The sequence below is a fragment of the Malaclemys terrapin genome, chromosome 4 (genome assembly GCF_027887155.1).
Source record: "Malaclemys terrapin pileata isolate rMalTer1 chromosome 4, rMalTer1.hap1, whole genome shotgun sequence".
Taxonomy (NCBI): domain Eukaryota; kingdom Metazoa; phylum Chordata; order Testudines; family Emydidae; genus Malaclemys; species Malaclemys terrapin.
Genome location: NC_071508.1, coordinates 147,655,983 through 147,672,706, shown reverse-complemented (window position 1 = coordinate 147,672,706; position 16,724 = coordinate 147,655,983). Strand labels below are relative to the sequence as shown.

The following is a 16,724-nucleotide window of genomic DNA, read 5'->3' as shown; positions in this document are numbered from 1 at the left end:
GCCGTCCTTAGGATTTATGGGGCCCTATGCAGTATTAATAAACTGGTGCCCCTATGCCCGATGGCAGCCTGAGCTTGCAGCCCGGCGGGGGCGGAGGGACAAGGCAGAAAGAAAACAAGACCCCAGGCCTGCATATTTAACTCACTGAAACAGACATTATTTTAAATTAATCAGGCACAGAGGTTTAGTGTGTTCATAACAATGTTCATTGCTTTCCATCTAGGTGTCTGGTGCCAGTCGGCTCCTTGCAGCACCCCGAGGTCATGGGGAGGGAGTAGTGGTCTGACAGCCCCGGATCTCTCTGTCTGTGCTGGTCTCTGGGGCACAGACCTGCCCATGCCACTGGGCATTCCTCAATGTCTCCCATCTGCTATGGGGAAGCAGCACGGTGAGGCAAGCCAGGGCAGGAGGGCAGGGCACCCTGGTGTCCCCGCCTCCTTCCAGCTGACAAATACCAGGGCCTAGTCCAGGTCCCAGCACAGCCAGGGAGTGACTGGAGAAAGGGGGATAATGAGGACTTTGGTGATCACGCTAGCAGGGCTATGGATCCTGTACCTTGCCCCTGGGGGGCTGTGCTGTGGTAAGTCAAATGGCCCTGTGCCATGTACCCCTCTCCTCTGTAGTGTGACTTCTGGGGTAGCAGGGGGAAGGGAGAGAACCCAGAGAGTGATGGACCTTCTGCAGGATGTCAATAATCCTTCCTTTGCAGAACTCCTCATCCGCATGGGGAAACTGACTGATCCAGCTGGGGTGTGAAGCCTGGAGTCTGGATTCCTCCTTCCAGAGCACACTGCCCCCTGCATGTTCCAGGGGGTAAAGTGCCCCTCTCCCCGTGCCCCAGCTCAGTAGCATGGGAGAGACCCAGCAATGCCAGCATCACTTTAGGGGCAGGCGGGGGGATGGAATTCAGAGTCAGACTAGCTTAGCTCATAGTGATTTAAAGAGACCCCCCCCCTCCCAGGAAACAGGGTTGAGTCTAGAGGTGCATCTACACTGCCTGCTTTTGGGGGCATGTAGAGTATGTACATGAGTAGTCCCCACCAGCACAGGTATAAATAGCAGTGTAGCTGATGAGGCATGGCTCAGTAGGGAGGCCACTTGTCTGGTATTAAGCCCGACAGTCAGGGCCGGCTCCAGGCACCAGCCTGGCAAGCAGGTGCTTGGGGCGGCGGCTCCGGAGAGGGGTGGCACGTCCAGGTATTCGGCGGCAATTCGGAGGACGGTCCCTCACTCCCGCTCGGAGCGAAGGACCTCCCGCCGAATTGCCGCCGCAGATCGTGATTGCGATCGCAGCTTTTTTTTTTTTTTTTTTGGCTGCTTGGGGCAGCCAAAACCCTGGAGCCGGCCCTGCCGAAAGTCGTCTTTTTCAGGGGTTTTTCCTCATCTGTACGGGGACAAAATCCAACGTAGCTCTGTCCAGTATCCGATAGGAAACACCACTCTACCCCTCCAGTTCTTAAAAAGGGGGCCACCGCCATAGAGCAGGACCTTGCATGCCCTGTCACGCTCACCGGGGCGGGCCCCTGCCGTTCCCCGAAGTACCGGAATGTCGGATATCCCAGGAACGGGTGAGTGGCCAGCTTGTGCCTTAGGTGAGGACCGTAAGGACACACCCGAAGGGCGTGGGTACGTACCCACATACACACCCTACCTGGCTCCTTACTTGCCCTAGCCGTGCGTCCCCATTTACGCTGGTATGTTTAAGTGCAGTGTCCCACTGCGCCAACACTGCTAGAGCCTTTCCCCGCCACAAGAATAGACTCCTGCAGCAGGGAAAGGCTCCGCCAGCTCCCCCTTAACACAGCCTCCCCCCAGCAGGGGAAGGCTCCGCCAGCTCCCCCTTAACACAGCCTCCCCCCAGCAGGGAAAGGCTCCGCCAGCTCCCCCTTAACACAGCCTCCCCCCAGCAGGGAAAGGCTCCGCCAGTGGGGAGCTGCTGGAGCCTCCCCTCACACGTAGCTACACCCCACAGCCTGGGCACAGCCTGCTTTTCACTGTGGCACCAGCTACACCTGCCCTCCTGCTGCTGACACCCTCGTGCCGTGTGGATGGTGCCCAAACCGAGTGACTCCCTGGAAGCTGGGCCATCCAGTTCTCCTGGTGACTCAGGAGTTTCCCTTCCTGACGCGTCATCTGAACCATAATAGCCTCATTGTCCCTACCATCCAGGCCATGGTGGCCTCTCGCCTCCCTTGTCTCCTGCCCCTTGCACCCGGCCTGGGAAATTTCACACATGCCATGGGAGTGGGGGGAGGGGGCAGGGATGCAGCTGTCTCTGGGCTAATACATAGGTGACCTGCAGCATGGGACTGTGCCAGCATTGGGCACCGGAGATGCTGGCTGGCTCAGGTGCCACAGTCACACCCTATCGACCTGGGGGGCTGCAGAGATCGTGCCCTCCCTTCACCAGGTGGAAACAGCCTGTGCAGAGCATCTCTGCGTAGCTGGAACGCCAGTGAGGGATGCGGGGTGGGAGGGGTCAGGCAAAGGGGTTGTGTCTCAGAGCCCAGGCTCCAGCCCAAGCCTGAATGTCTACACGGCTATTTTTAACTCCACAGTGCAAGTCCAGATCAGTTGACCCAGGCTCTAAGACTTGCTGTCACAGGGGTTTTGGTTTGCTTGGTTTTTTCTTGTGTAGATGTACGCTGTGTCTTTCTGTGTCTTGGTCACAACGTGCTTAATAGCACTGCCCTGCCTCATTGGGGGGCTGTTAAGGATGGTGATGGGGCCATCTGAAGTACCTAAGGTAGACAAAAGCACATGTAGCAAGGCTGGCAGGGGGGTGGAATTGTTTTCCTGTTCCGTGAGAATTTTCTATATTTCAAAAACATTTTCCTGTCCCGCAAAAAGTCAAAAATCTCAAAAAATTTCATGAACTGAAAAGCCAGAAAAACGAAACAAACCAAAGCAAAACCAACAATTTGGGTCAATCAAAATGTGTCCTTTTGATAACTCTGAAATGTTTCAACTTCTTCCTTTTCTCCCTTTTTTCTGTGTAAATTTACTAAAATTTCGGAATGAAAAGTCGCTTCGATTGAAAAATCAAAGCTTTCCAATATGGATATTTTTTTAACCAAACATTTTTCAAGGGGAGTGTTTCTTCCAACCCAGCACTGCTTCCTGAACAGTCCTGACACTGAATTGGCCTTTTTCAGTTAAAAATTTGTTTGTTGAAAGATTGCAGGTCAGCTCTATATGGAGTCCTGTGTCTCCTTCTAGTGGCTGGATGACCTAGAGATTTATGGATCTCCTCTAGTGCTCAAGCTAATGCTCCTTGGCTTTTAGCTCAAGCAATAGAGAGTCATAGATCCAGAGGCCCTGTCTTCAATCCCAGCTAACCTCCTGGCCACAGGGCCATCACCCAGATCCTCTCTGTCTTTGCTTCTCCCTTTGCAATCCTGTACCTCCACCCAATTCCTGGTAAGATCTGTGGATCTCCCTTTGACTCCAGTGGTACAGGAGTCCCTGCAGTGGGAGACTCACCCTCCTCCAAGGTATAAGTGGCTGGTCTTCACCCTCTTTCCTACCTACACAGATAACCTCCCTCTCTCCACCCCCACAGCTGCTCCACACACCTATCTTCAACCCCACATTGATGTCACCTACACTGCTGTGGATGGCGTGAAACAATCCTTTAATGACTCCATCTGTGTCACCGTGCCCCAGGACTCCTTCTTCTTCAATGATGGAGATCGCCCAGAAGAGAGATCCCAGAAGATTCAGGTACCTGGTCGGCCTGGCAACCTAGCATCCATCACTGGTGCCAGTGACACCGGCAGAGAGCAGGCTAGATGGCAGCATGGTACTACTAGGGCAACAGAGATGGAAAAATTGGAGGGGGTCCCTAGGATCACGGGGGGGGGGGGAATGCCCCTCCTACCCCACCCTGCAGTTTGCTGGGGCGAGTTAAAGTATCAGTGGATCAATTCTGGTTCCTCCGCATCACTCAGTTGGACACTGTCTCTTTGGGGGGCGGGGGATCAGAACTCACGCAGAGGCCAACTTGGCTACGTCTCAATCCCCCTCCCCCCAACGTGTATGGCATGGGGGTTCAGTCTCACGGTGTCCTGGGTTGCATGTCCCTGTGGAGTGGGGGTGGGGGAGGCTATGAGGCAGTGGTAACCAGGCCTCCTGTGGGACTCACTCTGTCTCTCTGTAGCTTCACGTACACACTGAGTGTGTGGGGCGCGTACATCACCTCCGTGCAGGGGCTGGAGGCCCATCCCAAAGACAGCACCTACTGGCAGCTCCTGAGCAACGGCATCCCACTGACACTAGGTGGGACGGCAGGGGAGAGTGGGGGTGGGGGGAAGTGTGAGGGGGAGGGTTGTGCGGGGGAGGGGAACAGGGGGGTGAGAGGCACAAGAGAAAGGGGATGAGAATCAGGAGAAGACAGACCGACCCAGGGAGGGGCTGGTGTGCCGGTGGGTGGCTGGCGCTGAGGGGCCACTGACCCCATTTGCATCCCTTACCTTCCCTTTCCTCTCCTCGTGTTCCAGGTGCTGGGTGCTACGCCGTCTCCCATGGGGAGAGGCTGGAGGTCAGGTTCTCCAAGTACAAGCTCTAGGGCACTGGCCAGCCTGAGCACAAGGAGTGCTCATGAAGGCGAAACTTGTCCTGGCCTTTCTACTGTGAGGGATGCCAGGGTTCAGCAGCCCCATCCATTCCCCCAGAGCAGGTATCTCCCTCTTGGGGGGGCGGACCCTTGGGGATGACTGTGTTGTATTCACATCCGTGACTGTTTCCCAAACTCTGCCTGTCTCTGTCCCTCACTCCTTAAATAAACCTTCTGCAACAGCCGTCTGCACCGTGAGAGTTATTCCAGGCAAAGAGAAACTGGGAATGTGGGTAACGGGGCCTCTGGAGGGCATCCTCCATCTGGAAACACAGCACAGCAGAATCACATACCCTATCCCTTACCTGTTACCTGTGCAGAGAATTGTGACAGTGAAGGGAATGTGCCTGTGTCTGTCAGGATTAATGACTTGCCCATGGCCTCCAGAATTATTCAGCAGTATCCCACAACGCCTGTTCTAGCCACTCTGGTCATCAGTTCAAACTCTACTGCCCTGGCCTCAGGTAACCAACCATGTGACCGACCCTTTACATTCCCCGGGAATTTTAAAAATCCCCTTCCTGTTTGCTCAGCCCGGCGTGGCGTGGAGTGCTATCAGCGAATCTTTCCAGGTGACCATGCCTCCACGCGCCAAGCGAGTCCCAGCATGGAGCAATGGTGAGTTGCTGGGCCTCATCAGTGTTTGGGGGGAGGAAGCTGTCCAGTCCCAGCTGGGCTCCAGCTGTAGGAATTACGATACCTTCGGGAAGGTATCAAAGGACATGATGAAAATGGGCCATGACCGGGACGCCCTGCAGTGCAGGATTAAAGTCAAGGAGCTGCGGAGTGCCTACCGCAAAGCCCGCGATGCAAACGGCCACTCGGGTGCTCCCCCCACAACCTGCAGATTCTACAAGGAGCTGGATGCGATACTTGGGGTTAACCCCACCTCCACTCCGAGCACCACCATGGACACTTCAGAGCCGGTGGGGGGGGGGGAGGAGGAGGAAAACGGGAGTGATGGTGGTGGGCCGGATGGAGACACCCCGGAATCCCTGGAGCCATGCAGCCAGGAGCTCTTCTCGAGCCAGGAGGAAGGTAGCCAGTCGCAGCGGCTGGTACTTGGTGGAGGACAAACAGAAGAGCAGGTTCACGGTAAGCGTTTTGTTTTTTTTCGGGAAGGAATTTTTTCGATGCGGGCTCTCTGGGAGAGGAGGGTTAGGCATGCATGCCTAGATGTGGAATAGTGCATTGATGTGGTTTATCACATCGTGGTAATCGGCCTCGGTATTCTCTTCGAATGTCTCATCCAGAACGTGTGCAATGCGCTTGCGCAGGTTTATAGGGAGAGCCACCGTGGTCCTTGTCCCAGCCAGGCTAACGTGTCCGCGCCACTGTGCCGCGAGGGGCGGGGGGGACCATTGCTGCACACAGGCAAGCTGCATATGGGCCAGGGCGGAAGCCGCATTGCAGTAGAAGACCCTCCCTTGCTTCCCAGGTCACCCTCAGCAGCGAGATATCGTCCAGGACGAACTCCTGTGGAAAATGTTGGGACAGTGTTCAGTGTAGGTGCCCCCTGAAGCTGTTGGCTCTCCCCAAGGCACAGAAACCCAGAGGACAGTGCAGCCCTGAAACAATCAGTCCCCCTTACTCACCATTTTGAGGCTCCCATGGGATATGTGTGCTCTGTTTCGGACGGGAAAATTATGCAATTGTGTAGACCCTGTGTGTTTTCTACTCCTTAAGTGCAGGGGAATCATTACTCTGTCTGGTATAAACAATGCTGCCTCTGTTAAATGTTACGTTTTGCCTATACAGCTGCATCAACCTTGAGACCTCAGCCGTCCCTCTTATCGCCTGCTCAGAGACTGCAAAGACTCAGGAAGAGACCGCGAAAAAGCAAAGAAGACGTGCTGCAAGAAGTGATGCGGCAATCTATTAAAGAGAACGAGAAGGCACAGAACTGGAGGGAGAGAGAAAGCAGGATCCGCCAGGAAAACACAGCGCACCGGCGGCAAAGCACCGCGCACCGGCGGCAAAGCACTGATAGGCTCATCCGCACCCTGGAGCGCCAAGCAGATGCTATCCAGGAGCTGGTAGCCATGCAGAAAGAGGAGCATACCGCAAACGCCACTCCCCCCTACAGCACTTGTCCCAAAACTCTTTCCGTTGTGCCCCACTGTCACCTCCAACCCACTTTCCCCAACTTCCGTGTTCTTCACGCCACCCACTGCCTCCAACACCAGTATCTTCACCACCCAGCCCTGAAAACCACAACCCTTACCCTCTGCACTCAACCCCCATCACCATGCAGTATAGCTGTCCTGAAGTGCAGCACTCACTGCACAGCACACCAGACAGGACATACACGAATCTGTGATTGCACTGTTCCCCACTCCACCCCCTTGTTTCTTTTCAATAAATGGATTCTTTGGCTTTGAAAACATTCTTTATTATTGCATAAAGTAAAAGACTCCTTAGCCCAGGAAATAAACAGGCACTGCAAGTCTGCTTGTCTGCTTATCAAACACTGATTCCTAAAGATTGGAACTACTGCACTTCACTCCCGTGCAGGGCACCAGATATCACTGCTGGTTTTCAGCCTCAAATTGCTCCCTCAAGGAATCCCTAATCCTTGCAGCCCCGCGCTGGGCCCCTGTAATAGCCCTGCTCTCTGGCTGTGCAAATTCAGCCTCCAGGTGTTGAACCTCGGAGGTCCATGCCTGAGTGAAGCTTTCACCCCTCCCTTCACAAATATTATGGAGGGCACAGCATGCGGATATAACTGCGGGGATGCTGCTTTCGGCCAAGTCCAGCTTCCCATACAGAGATCGCCAGCGGCCCTTTAAACGGCCAAAGGCACTCTCCACAGTCATTCGGCACCGGCTCAGCCTGTAGTTGAACCGTTCCTTGCTGCTGTCAAGGCTCCCTGTGTAGGGTTTCATGAGCCACGGCATTAACGGGTAAGCGGGATCTCCAAGGATCACAATGGGCATTTCAACTTCCCCTACCATGATCTTCCGCTCTGGGAAAAAAGTCCTGGCCTGCATCTTCCTGAACAGCCAAGTGTTCCAAAAGATGCGTGCGTCATGCACCTTTCCGGGCCAGTCTGTGTTAATGTCAATGAAACGCCCACAGTGATCCACAAGTGCCTGGAGAACCATAGAGAAATACCCCTTCCGATTAACGTACTCAGATCCGAGGTGGGGTGGTGCCAGAATAGGAATGTGTGTCCCATCTATTGCCCCTCCACAGTTAGGGAACCCCTTTTGTGCAAAGCCATCCACTATTTCCTGCACGTTACCCAGAGTCACGGTTCTTCTGAGTAGGATGCAATTAATGGCCTTGCAAACTTGCATCAACACGATTCCAACGGTCGACTTTCCCTCTCCAAACTGGTTTGTGACCGACCGGTAGCTGTCTGGAGTTGCCAGCTTCCAGATTGCAATAGCCACCCGCTTCTCCACTGGCAGGGCAGCTCTCAATCTCGTGTCCTTGCGCTGCAGGGTGGGGGCAAGCTCCTCACACAGTCCCATGAAAGTGGCTTTTCTCATCTGAAAGTTCTGCAGCCACTGCTCATCATCCAAGACTTCCATGACGATGTGATCCCACCACTCGATGCTTGTTTCCTGAACCCAAAATCGGCATTCCACGGTGCTAAGCATGTCCATGAATGCCACAAGCAATTTCGTGTCGTACGCATTACGCGTCTCGATAGCATCGTCGGACTCCTCACCCTCACTCTCACTGTCACTTTGGATCTTAAGGAATAGTTCGACAGCCAAACGTGACGTGCTGGCGAGACTCGTCAGCATACGCCTCAGCAGTTCAGACTCCATTTCCTGCAGACAGATCGCGCTGCACAGAAACCGTTGAAAGATGGCGCCAAAGGTGGACGGAAACAAAGGGATTTCTGGGATGCGAAGCGATGCATCACGGGGCATTGGGACAGGACCCAGAATGCCCCGCACTCACGCCCCCTTCCCACAACCCACGGCGCCAGAATGGGAAAAGGTGCTCTGTGGGATAGCTACCCATAATGCACCGCTCCCAATAGCGCTGCAGTTGCCGCAAATGTGGCCACGACAGTAGGGTTACCATATTTCAACAATCAAAAAAGAGGACAGGAGGAGCCCCGCCCTAGCCCCGCCCCCGTCCTGCCCTAGCCCCACCCCTGCCCCTTCCACTCCCTCCCACTTCCTGCCCCCTCAGAACCCCCAACCCTCCCCCCCACGCCTTATCCCCTGACTGACCCCTCCTGGGATCCCTGCCCCTAACTGCCCCCCAGGACTCCACCCCCTACCTAAGCCTCCCTGCTCCTTGTCCCCTGACTGCCCCATCCTGAGACCTTCCCCACATCCTAACTGGCCCCCTAGGACCCTACCCCCTACCTGTACCCTGATTGCCCCAACCCTTATCCACACCCCCACCCCCGGATAGCCCCCCCCCCCAGAACTCCTGACTCATCTAAACCCCTCTGCTCCCTGTCCCCTGAATGCCCCCTCCTGGGACCCCTGCTCCTAACTGCCCTCCAGAACCCCACCCCCTACCTAAGCCTCCCTGTGCCTTGTCCCCTAACTGCCCCCTCCTGAGACCCCCCCACCTGTACTCTGACTGCCCAAAACCTTACACCCCCAACCCCCAGACAGCCCCCCCCGAACTCCTGACCCATCCAACCCTGCTCCCTGTCTCTTGACTACCCCCCCCGAACCTCCCTGCCGCTTCTCTGACCCCCGGCCCCCTTACTGTGCTGCAGAGCGGCACGCTCGACAGCGGGGGAGGGGAGCAGGGTCGGAGCTCCAGACTGCCGGAGGCCGAGGCGAACGGCCGGCCGCGATCTGCGAATGCAGGGGGGAGGGAGGGAGAGGAGGGGAGTGGTCTCAAGTTGCAGGGGAGAGGAGGGCGAAGTGGAGGAGGGGCTCTGGCTGCCGGAGCCTCGTGTGAGTGGCACGATCCGGCCGGCTGCCCTGTAAGCCGCGCGCGCTCTGCATGGGGGGGAAATCCAGACATTGACAAATTCCCCCCGGACGCTATTTTTAACTGAAAAAAGCCGGACATGTCCGGGGGAATCCGGACAAATGGTAACCCTACACGACAGTGCACTGGGCAGCTGTCAGTGTGGACAGACTGCAGCGCTCTCCCTACTCAGCTGCACGAAGTCAGGTTTAACTCACAGCGCTGTACATCTGCAAGTGTAGCCAAAGCCTTTGTCTGCAGAGCAGGACAGCTGTGTAGTTAATCTCTCGAGAGTGCAGGGGGTGTCAGGTACACTCTCATCTCTAGACACTTTGGATATGACTGTCGTCTCTCAGTGGACTTAACATCTGATTCCATGTGGAAGCAGAGGTTGGTAAGGAAAGGACAAGAACCTTGCATCTAACATGCTAGTAAAAATGGATGGTATCTCTTTAAGACAGAGTCCAGTCTTGGAAGCTGTAATAGTTAAGGATCTGAAAACTGTAAACCAGCTCCTGTCTGTTTGGATACAAATTACCTGGCTGACAGGGAGAAGAAAGACTTGCTAATAGTTGTTAGCAAAGAGAGCACATCCAATCAGCCACTGAATTCTGTTAAGCAAGAGAAATCAGGGTTTGATCCTACAGGACAAGGAGAAAAGAGAGAACTTAATTTTGCAAAGGGAAACCACCGGTTAACCCCAAAATCCCAATGGTATTGGGCCAAAGGTGTGGCATGATAAAAATGATTGTAGATGGACACTTGCAATGGATTTGTTATTATTGCTAATGGTGATTTTTGTAACTAATCTGTTATTCCCAAGAACTGTAAAAATGTACCATGTGCCTAATCTTTTGGAAAATCCCTTGAATATGTTAAAAGTGATACATAAGAGCATACTTTATGTTAAAAGGCCTTGTAACGCTGATATTTCACAGTTAGTGCCTGTAAACAGTCTTGGAACTTTTCACAGAAGAAAAGACATTCCAGACCTGATGTGCTGTGTGAAGAGGGAAACGGAGGCACACTACTATATTGCTTTCACGGCTAAATGCCAAGATTCCTGTACTGTGGACAACATTAATGTCTACCTTGTCTTGATATTAATTGGGTTCCAAACATTTGACAGAGCTTGTATGGATAAAGTAGCTATGTTCTTCAGCTCTTGGCAAGATCATATTGTGACGTTGCAGTCTATATGGTTTTATAAAAATATGATAAGTGAATATAATGTAACTGGAATATGCTTTATGCAAAAGGTCTCTTGTAAGGTATCATTACAAAGCTTGTAATCTACTGAGTGTGATCATCCTATTTGTATAAATGTATCACTCTTGTATCTGAAACTAGAAATATGAAATATAACTCTGAGGGCCTACTGTAATTATGCAAAGTGTGGGCCATTAATGGTGGTTTGGAATCTTGATGATTCCCATTAACCAGGACCATTGTCTGCAGATGGCTCTGTTTTACTTGTGAGTCTTCCTGTATATGTGTGTGCTGGCAAGTGGGTAATGAAGTCTTGCAGTGACATGTGATCATGTCACCTGAACTGGAATCCATCTTTAACCTGGTGCTTTTCCAGTGGGGGTGGGGGAAGGGTGGAAATCCAGAGGGACAAAGAGTTCCTGCCTTATGCAAAAGATATATAAAGGAGCGGAACAGAACAGAGGAGAGAGAAGAGCCATCATGAAGAATCCCCTAGCTACCACGTAAGCTGGAACAAGAGCTGTACTGGGGAAAGAATTGTGCCCAGGCCTGGAAGGTGACCAGTCTGAGGAAAAAACTTACTGAAGCGTCTCTGAGGGTGAGATTATCTGTATTCAGTTTGATTAGACATCGATTTGCACATTTTATTTTATTTTGCTTAGTGACTTACTTTGTTCTGTCTGTTACTACTTGGAACCACTTAGATCCTACTGTCTGTATTTAATAAAACCACTTTTTACTTATTAATTAACTCAGAGTATGTATTAATACCTGGGGGAGGAAACAACTGTGCATATCTTTCTATCAGAGGGTGAACAGTTTACTCTGCATAAGCTTTATACAGGGTAAAACGGATTTATTTGGGTTTAGACCCCATGGGAGTTGGGCATCTGAGTGCTAAAGACAAGCACACTTCTGTGAGCTGTTTTCAGGTAAACCTGCAGCTTTGGGGCAAGTAATTCAGACCCTAGGTCTTTGTTGGAGCAGATGGGAGTGTCTGGCTCAGCAAGACGGGGTGCTGGAGTCCTGAGCTGGCAGGGAAAACAGGAGCAGAGATAGTTTTGGTACATTAGGTGGTAGCTCGCTCCCAAGGGGGTTTCTGTGATTCAACCCATCACACACATGAGACATACAGGAACCATGCTGCAAGAGCAGATCCAATATACTACTGTTCTAACCAAGTTTTACCGTGAGTTTGTAAAGAGATGTAATCATTCTATTGAACGTGACTTTGATAAACCATTTCTGTTATACACTGATACGACTTCTAACCCAATACTAGCTGTAGTAAGACAGAACCAAGGATAGGGAGCTGTAGCGAGGCGGTGGGCTACCCCACAGTCCTGCTGAGGGCCGAACCTCCCCTAACTCCAACGTGGGCGGAGCCACCGGGTCCGGCGCCCGCCCCTCCGAGGTCAAGGCCCCGACCCAGAAGTATAAAAGCCCGCCTGCAGAGCTCAGTGGGGCCCAGGGCGGCAGAGAGAGCAGACGTCTGTGGCCGAGCTCCCGCTTGGGAAACAGCCGCAGGCCGTGTCCGGCCTGCTGAGTCACCAGGCCGGCCAAGCCTGCCCCATGCCAGGTACCCCGAGGAGGACTGGCCAAGCCTGCCCCATGCCAGGTACCCCGAGGAGGACTGGCCAAGCCTGCCACGTGCCAGGTACCCTGAGGAGGAGCCGAGCCTGCCCTTCGCCACCTACCCAGAGGAGCCAATGCTGGTGGAGAGCACCGACGACAGCAAAACGGCCCAGGTACCATACGAGGGCGAGTGTGGAGGTAGCCCAGGGGCAGCCGACCCCAGTCTGGCTGCTGCACTGCCAGAGCCGATGTCAGTGTGTTGCGGCCAGGATCCCCACTGACAGCAGCGAGTTTCCGTGGCTGCTAGGGCCCCGGGCTGGGACGCAGTGGAGTGGGAGGGCCTCCGTCCCCCCTGCCACCCACTCCTTGGGTGGCAGACTATTGGCCTAGAGAGGCTGGGGGCTGCCACAAACTGACCCAGCCCCTGCTTAAAGGCCTGGGTATTCGATTGACTATTGGATTGCTGCCCCCCCCTGACCTAGGTCCTGGGCTGCCACAAACTGACCCAGCCCCGGCTTAAGGGCCTGGGTATTTGCCTGTCTGTGTGAGTACTGCCCCACCCTGATTGGGGGCTTGGGGCTCTTTCCTGACTGTAGCGAGGCGGTGGGCTACCCCACAGCCCCGCTGAGGGCTGAACCGTGGCCCAAAACTACTACAGGAGCTCTTGGAATGCAGTCAGCGATGTTTGTGTCATCCCTTCCTCAGGACCGGTGCAAGGATATTTTGCGCCCAAGGTGAACCGGCCCAGGTCGGGAACAGAGCAGGTCAAAACTCCCGTGCCGATCAGTAGTGGGATCGTGCCTGTGAATAGCCCCTGCAGCGTAGCCTGGGCAAGACAGAGAGACACGGTCTCTTTCAGGTACAAACAAGTTACACATCACTCCTGACATATTGAGGTGCAACCCCTCTACATAGCAAGGTGCCGCCTCTCACCTTGTACATGTTGGTTCGATCAAACAACTCTATCCATCATTTTACCCTTTTGCCCCTGTCATTGGAATGGGTCGGCCTGTTCCATGTTATCTGTGGAATGTTCCCGTATGGTATGTCTTGGTACCATGTTTATACTTTAGCTTTGCTAGGTAAATATATATTTATGCAATATCAGCCCTTTCCTTGCCAGCTTCTGTGAGCAGGGCCTGCCTCTGGCAAACAGCTTAGATTTGCTTTATGTTAGCAAAGTCTTGACCATTACTCTAGTTTGGTTCAGGCCTCAGGCCTCATACTGGGCCTTTATCAGGGCCTTCACTTACTACAGTGTCATAGGTGATCATTTCAAGTTTATAAGGACATTGAAAGTGTTAAGATCAGCTTAGAATGCTTTTTGCTTTTATTTCATTTGACCAGATCTGATTTGTTCTGCTTTGACAGTGGGTATAACTGGACACTGCAAGACGGAGGTTCCTAGGGTTGTGTCTGGGACCAGAGATATTGGCTAGTGTCATTCGCTTGTACAATCCAAGGAGCAGCTCACATGGCAAAGGCTGTGCGTGAACGGCCCAGGAGTGGAGGTTCTCACAGCAGAGCAGGGGAAGGCTGGCTCCCAGAGTCAAGGACTGGAGTGACCTAGCAGATCACTGGTCCAGATAACACCAGGGAAACGTCACAGTGCTGCAACAAGCAGGGTGTATGTGCAGCTTGTTACTCCAAGTGAAGTTCACACTTTAAGCACTGATATTTGTGATTTCAAGTGAGTCTTAAGTGCAGTGGCTAAGAACAGTCAGGAGGAGGTCACAGTTTTGTTATTTTCTGTTTGTTTTGTGGGGAAAAAGAACTAGGTGGCCTTCTTTATGACAGCCAAAGTAACACCGAAGGCCCAAATTCAGGCCCTCTGACAGAGGCTGACTATATAAACGGCCTTTCCATAGAACAGTACAGGCCAGGGCCTGAACAAAACTAAGCTGTACAATTCCCTGCCAAATATGGTCATGGGCTATGACCAGAGGAGGGAGAGGAAGGAAGCAATGCGAAAGGCCTTAGCAACATGGTAACCGCTTGTTAACGAAAAACATGATGACTGCTTGTTGACGAAACATAATAACGGCTTATATGAAGAAATTGCTTCTAGTAAAGGCCAACTTCTCCTATAGTTCCAGCTATCTGCCAACCAGCTAATCATATATCATCTTTGGGCATCCCGTAATAAACCCCCATGACCCCAGAAAAAAACAATATGTACCCTGATGAGAACAACACTCCAACTGGTGCCAAGTACCACCCATGTCGGAAACCACCAAGAACCGCCCCCCCCCCCCCATAGGCACCCAATTCTCGTAAATAATGAGGAAGCTGCCAGGAAAAAGGGACAGACCCCAACTCTTATTTTCGCATAAATGATGTATTATTTGTGCTATGCTTGCGGTTTGACGGAATAAAAGCAGCCTGCGTGCTGTGCTAGGTCTGGCAGTTTTCGGACTGCTACCCCAATGCGTTGGTATGTTTTGCGATAAACTGGCCTCAGGGTTGAGTCTGTGAACTAAAATCAATGTGTGGGTGACTTTTTCCACGACAGTTTATTTCGGGTGAGGGGAATAAGAATAAATGCCCTGTGCTAGGAGGTAGCAGGCAACTAACAGTTCGTGTTAGTTCTTCTGTCCTCAACACAGAACCCCCCCCCCCCCCAAGCAATTGAAACCTATCAGATTGGTTTTGTGAGGTTAGCCTCTGCAGAACCAGATATGGAGCATGTTAAGGCCATCCAAATTGATGGCAGGGAATACTTGGGGCAGAGGGATACAGCGGCCCAGATCTCTTTGGTTAAGCAGAGTGTGGTCCCAAAGACCAGTCTGTTGCCTGGCCAAATGGCAGAGTTTGTGGGGGTGGAGGAAAGTAGATTCCTCATACCACTAGCTAAAATACCTGTGGTTTGGGAAGGTTTGGAAAGTGTTTTGACTGTGAGGGAAATAGAACACCTCCTAGTCGATCTGCTTCTTGGTAATGATTTTTTTTCTGTAGTTTACGTTAAAGTATTTGCCTGCAGCAGGAGGGAGTTTTATGCTGGGATCCCCAAGGGAAAGGGTAAGGTCTCAGGAACTGCTGAGAGAATCGGAGGAAAGTCTTCTTGATTCTTCTGCACTGGGGGAAGCCACATGCTTCCAGGTGGGAGTGTGGTTGAGACCAACTCCTGCACTTCAGCTGGAGGCAACACCACACCAGGAAGGGATGGGGGTGTGATGCCTGCCAGGGAGAGAACTGTCCAGGCTGTTAGCTGCCAGCAGGTTGCAGCTGGACCAGAGACAGACCTGGGCCCGGCTCTAGGGAGCAGAGAGCAATGTGTCCCAGAGGAGAGCCCAGAGAAGGGACAGGGGATCTTAGAAATCACTGAGGTGGGTGAGGATTCCTGTGACTCTGTAACACAGGGAAGCAGGGTGCTTCCATGTAGGGGAGGTGCTGAGACTAACTCCTTTCCCACAGAAGGCAACACACCCTCAGGATCGGGGCCAGGAGAGGGGTTGTCAGGGATTAAGGAAACTGTCCCAGTTGTTAGCTGGCAGAGTTTTGCAATTGAGCAAGGGATGGAGCCCTTCCTAGGGAGCACAGAGAAATGTGTCTTAGGAGGGGGCCCAGAGGAGGAAACTGGGGAAGGAATAGTGGGGCTACAGGAATGTCTTCGCACTGGTCACTTATGAGAGGATGCCCAGCATCTGTGCACCCAGGCATTCAGCCTGTGACCCAGGTTTTGAGAGGGAGCGGTGTAACTGACCTCCTGGAGGGGAGCAGTCACACAGCTGATTTCCCAGGGACAGAGAAAGGGGTGGCAGAGTGTACCCCTGGTCCCAGTTTTTCAGGATGCTGTTTCTGATCAGTTTTTGGAAAGTAACTGTGTCTCTTTACACCAAGATGCAGCTCCAACTCCTGTGACAGCAGAGGAGTTGAGACCAGGAAGTTGCCAGGTGGTAGTTTGTGAGAACACAAATGACCCAACTGACGGGGGCGGGGGTGTTTTCCCCCAGGCTGGTGAGAGACAGGGAGCAGATATGGGAAAGCTGCTGGGAAAAGGTGCATCTGATCAAAGGGTAAACACACCTGGCCCAGAGAGCACAGATCAGAGGGAAGGACTCAGTGCTGGGAGGGGGAACACAGAGTAACCCCAGAAGGGGAGCTGGATTTTCTACATATGTACAGTCCCCGAGGTTGGGAGACTGCTCCCCAAAGGGCCAGCCAATGTGCAGGATCCCCCTGGACCCTTATCATGCCAGACCCTGTGTGACAATGCGGTTCTGGCGGTTCTGAGAGTGCCAACTCAGGACAAATTGCTCAAACAGGGCAGTTACAGCCCAAGGCTGGGGTTTTTTCCACCTCTAAGGCAAACCAAACCAGCCAGACTAGGAGGACTTCGGTTTCACCCCACTGGCTAACCGCAAGTCTCACCAGCAATTTCCCTAGACACTCCAGTTTCCCAGTATCACCACCAGTGCCACTCGTTAAG

At 52.9% G+C, this 16,724-nt stretch overlaps 1 protein-coding gene across 2 annotated transcripts; it reads left to right on the top strand.

Moving 5' to 3' along the window:
- The first annotated feature begins 256 nt into the window (after nucleotides 1-256).
- LOC128837329 (transcobalamin-1-like) lies at nucleotides 257-4,748 on the top strand. Of its 2 annotated transcripts, XM_054028409.1 has the most exons (4): nucleotides 257-580; nucleotides 3,563-3,723; nucleotides 4,160-4,278; nucleotides 4,500-4,748. In XM_054028409.1, exons 2-4 carry the CDS (start codon nucleotides 3,638-3,640, stop codon nucleotides 4,565-4,567), a joined length of 273 nt encoding a protein of 90 aa, XP_053884384.1. In that variant the 5' UTR covers nucleotides 257-580; nucleotides 3,563-3,637; the 3' UTR covers nucleotides 4,568-4,748. The 2 variants fall into 2 exon arrangements, with proteins under 2 accessions (XP_053884384.1, XP_053884385.1); XM_054028410.1 differs by lacking the exon at nucleotides 257-580 and having other exon boundaries at nucleotides 3,494-3,723.
- The last annotated feature ends 11,976 nt before the right edge of the window (nucleotides 4,749-16,724 follow it).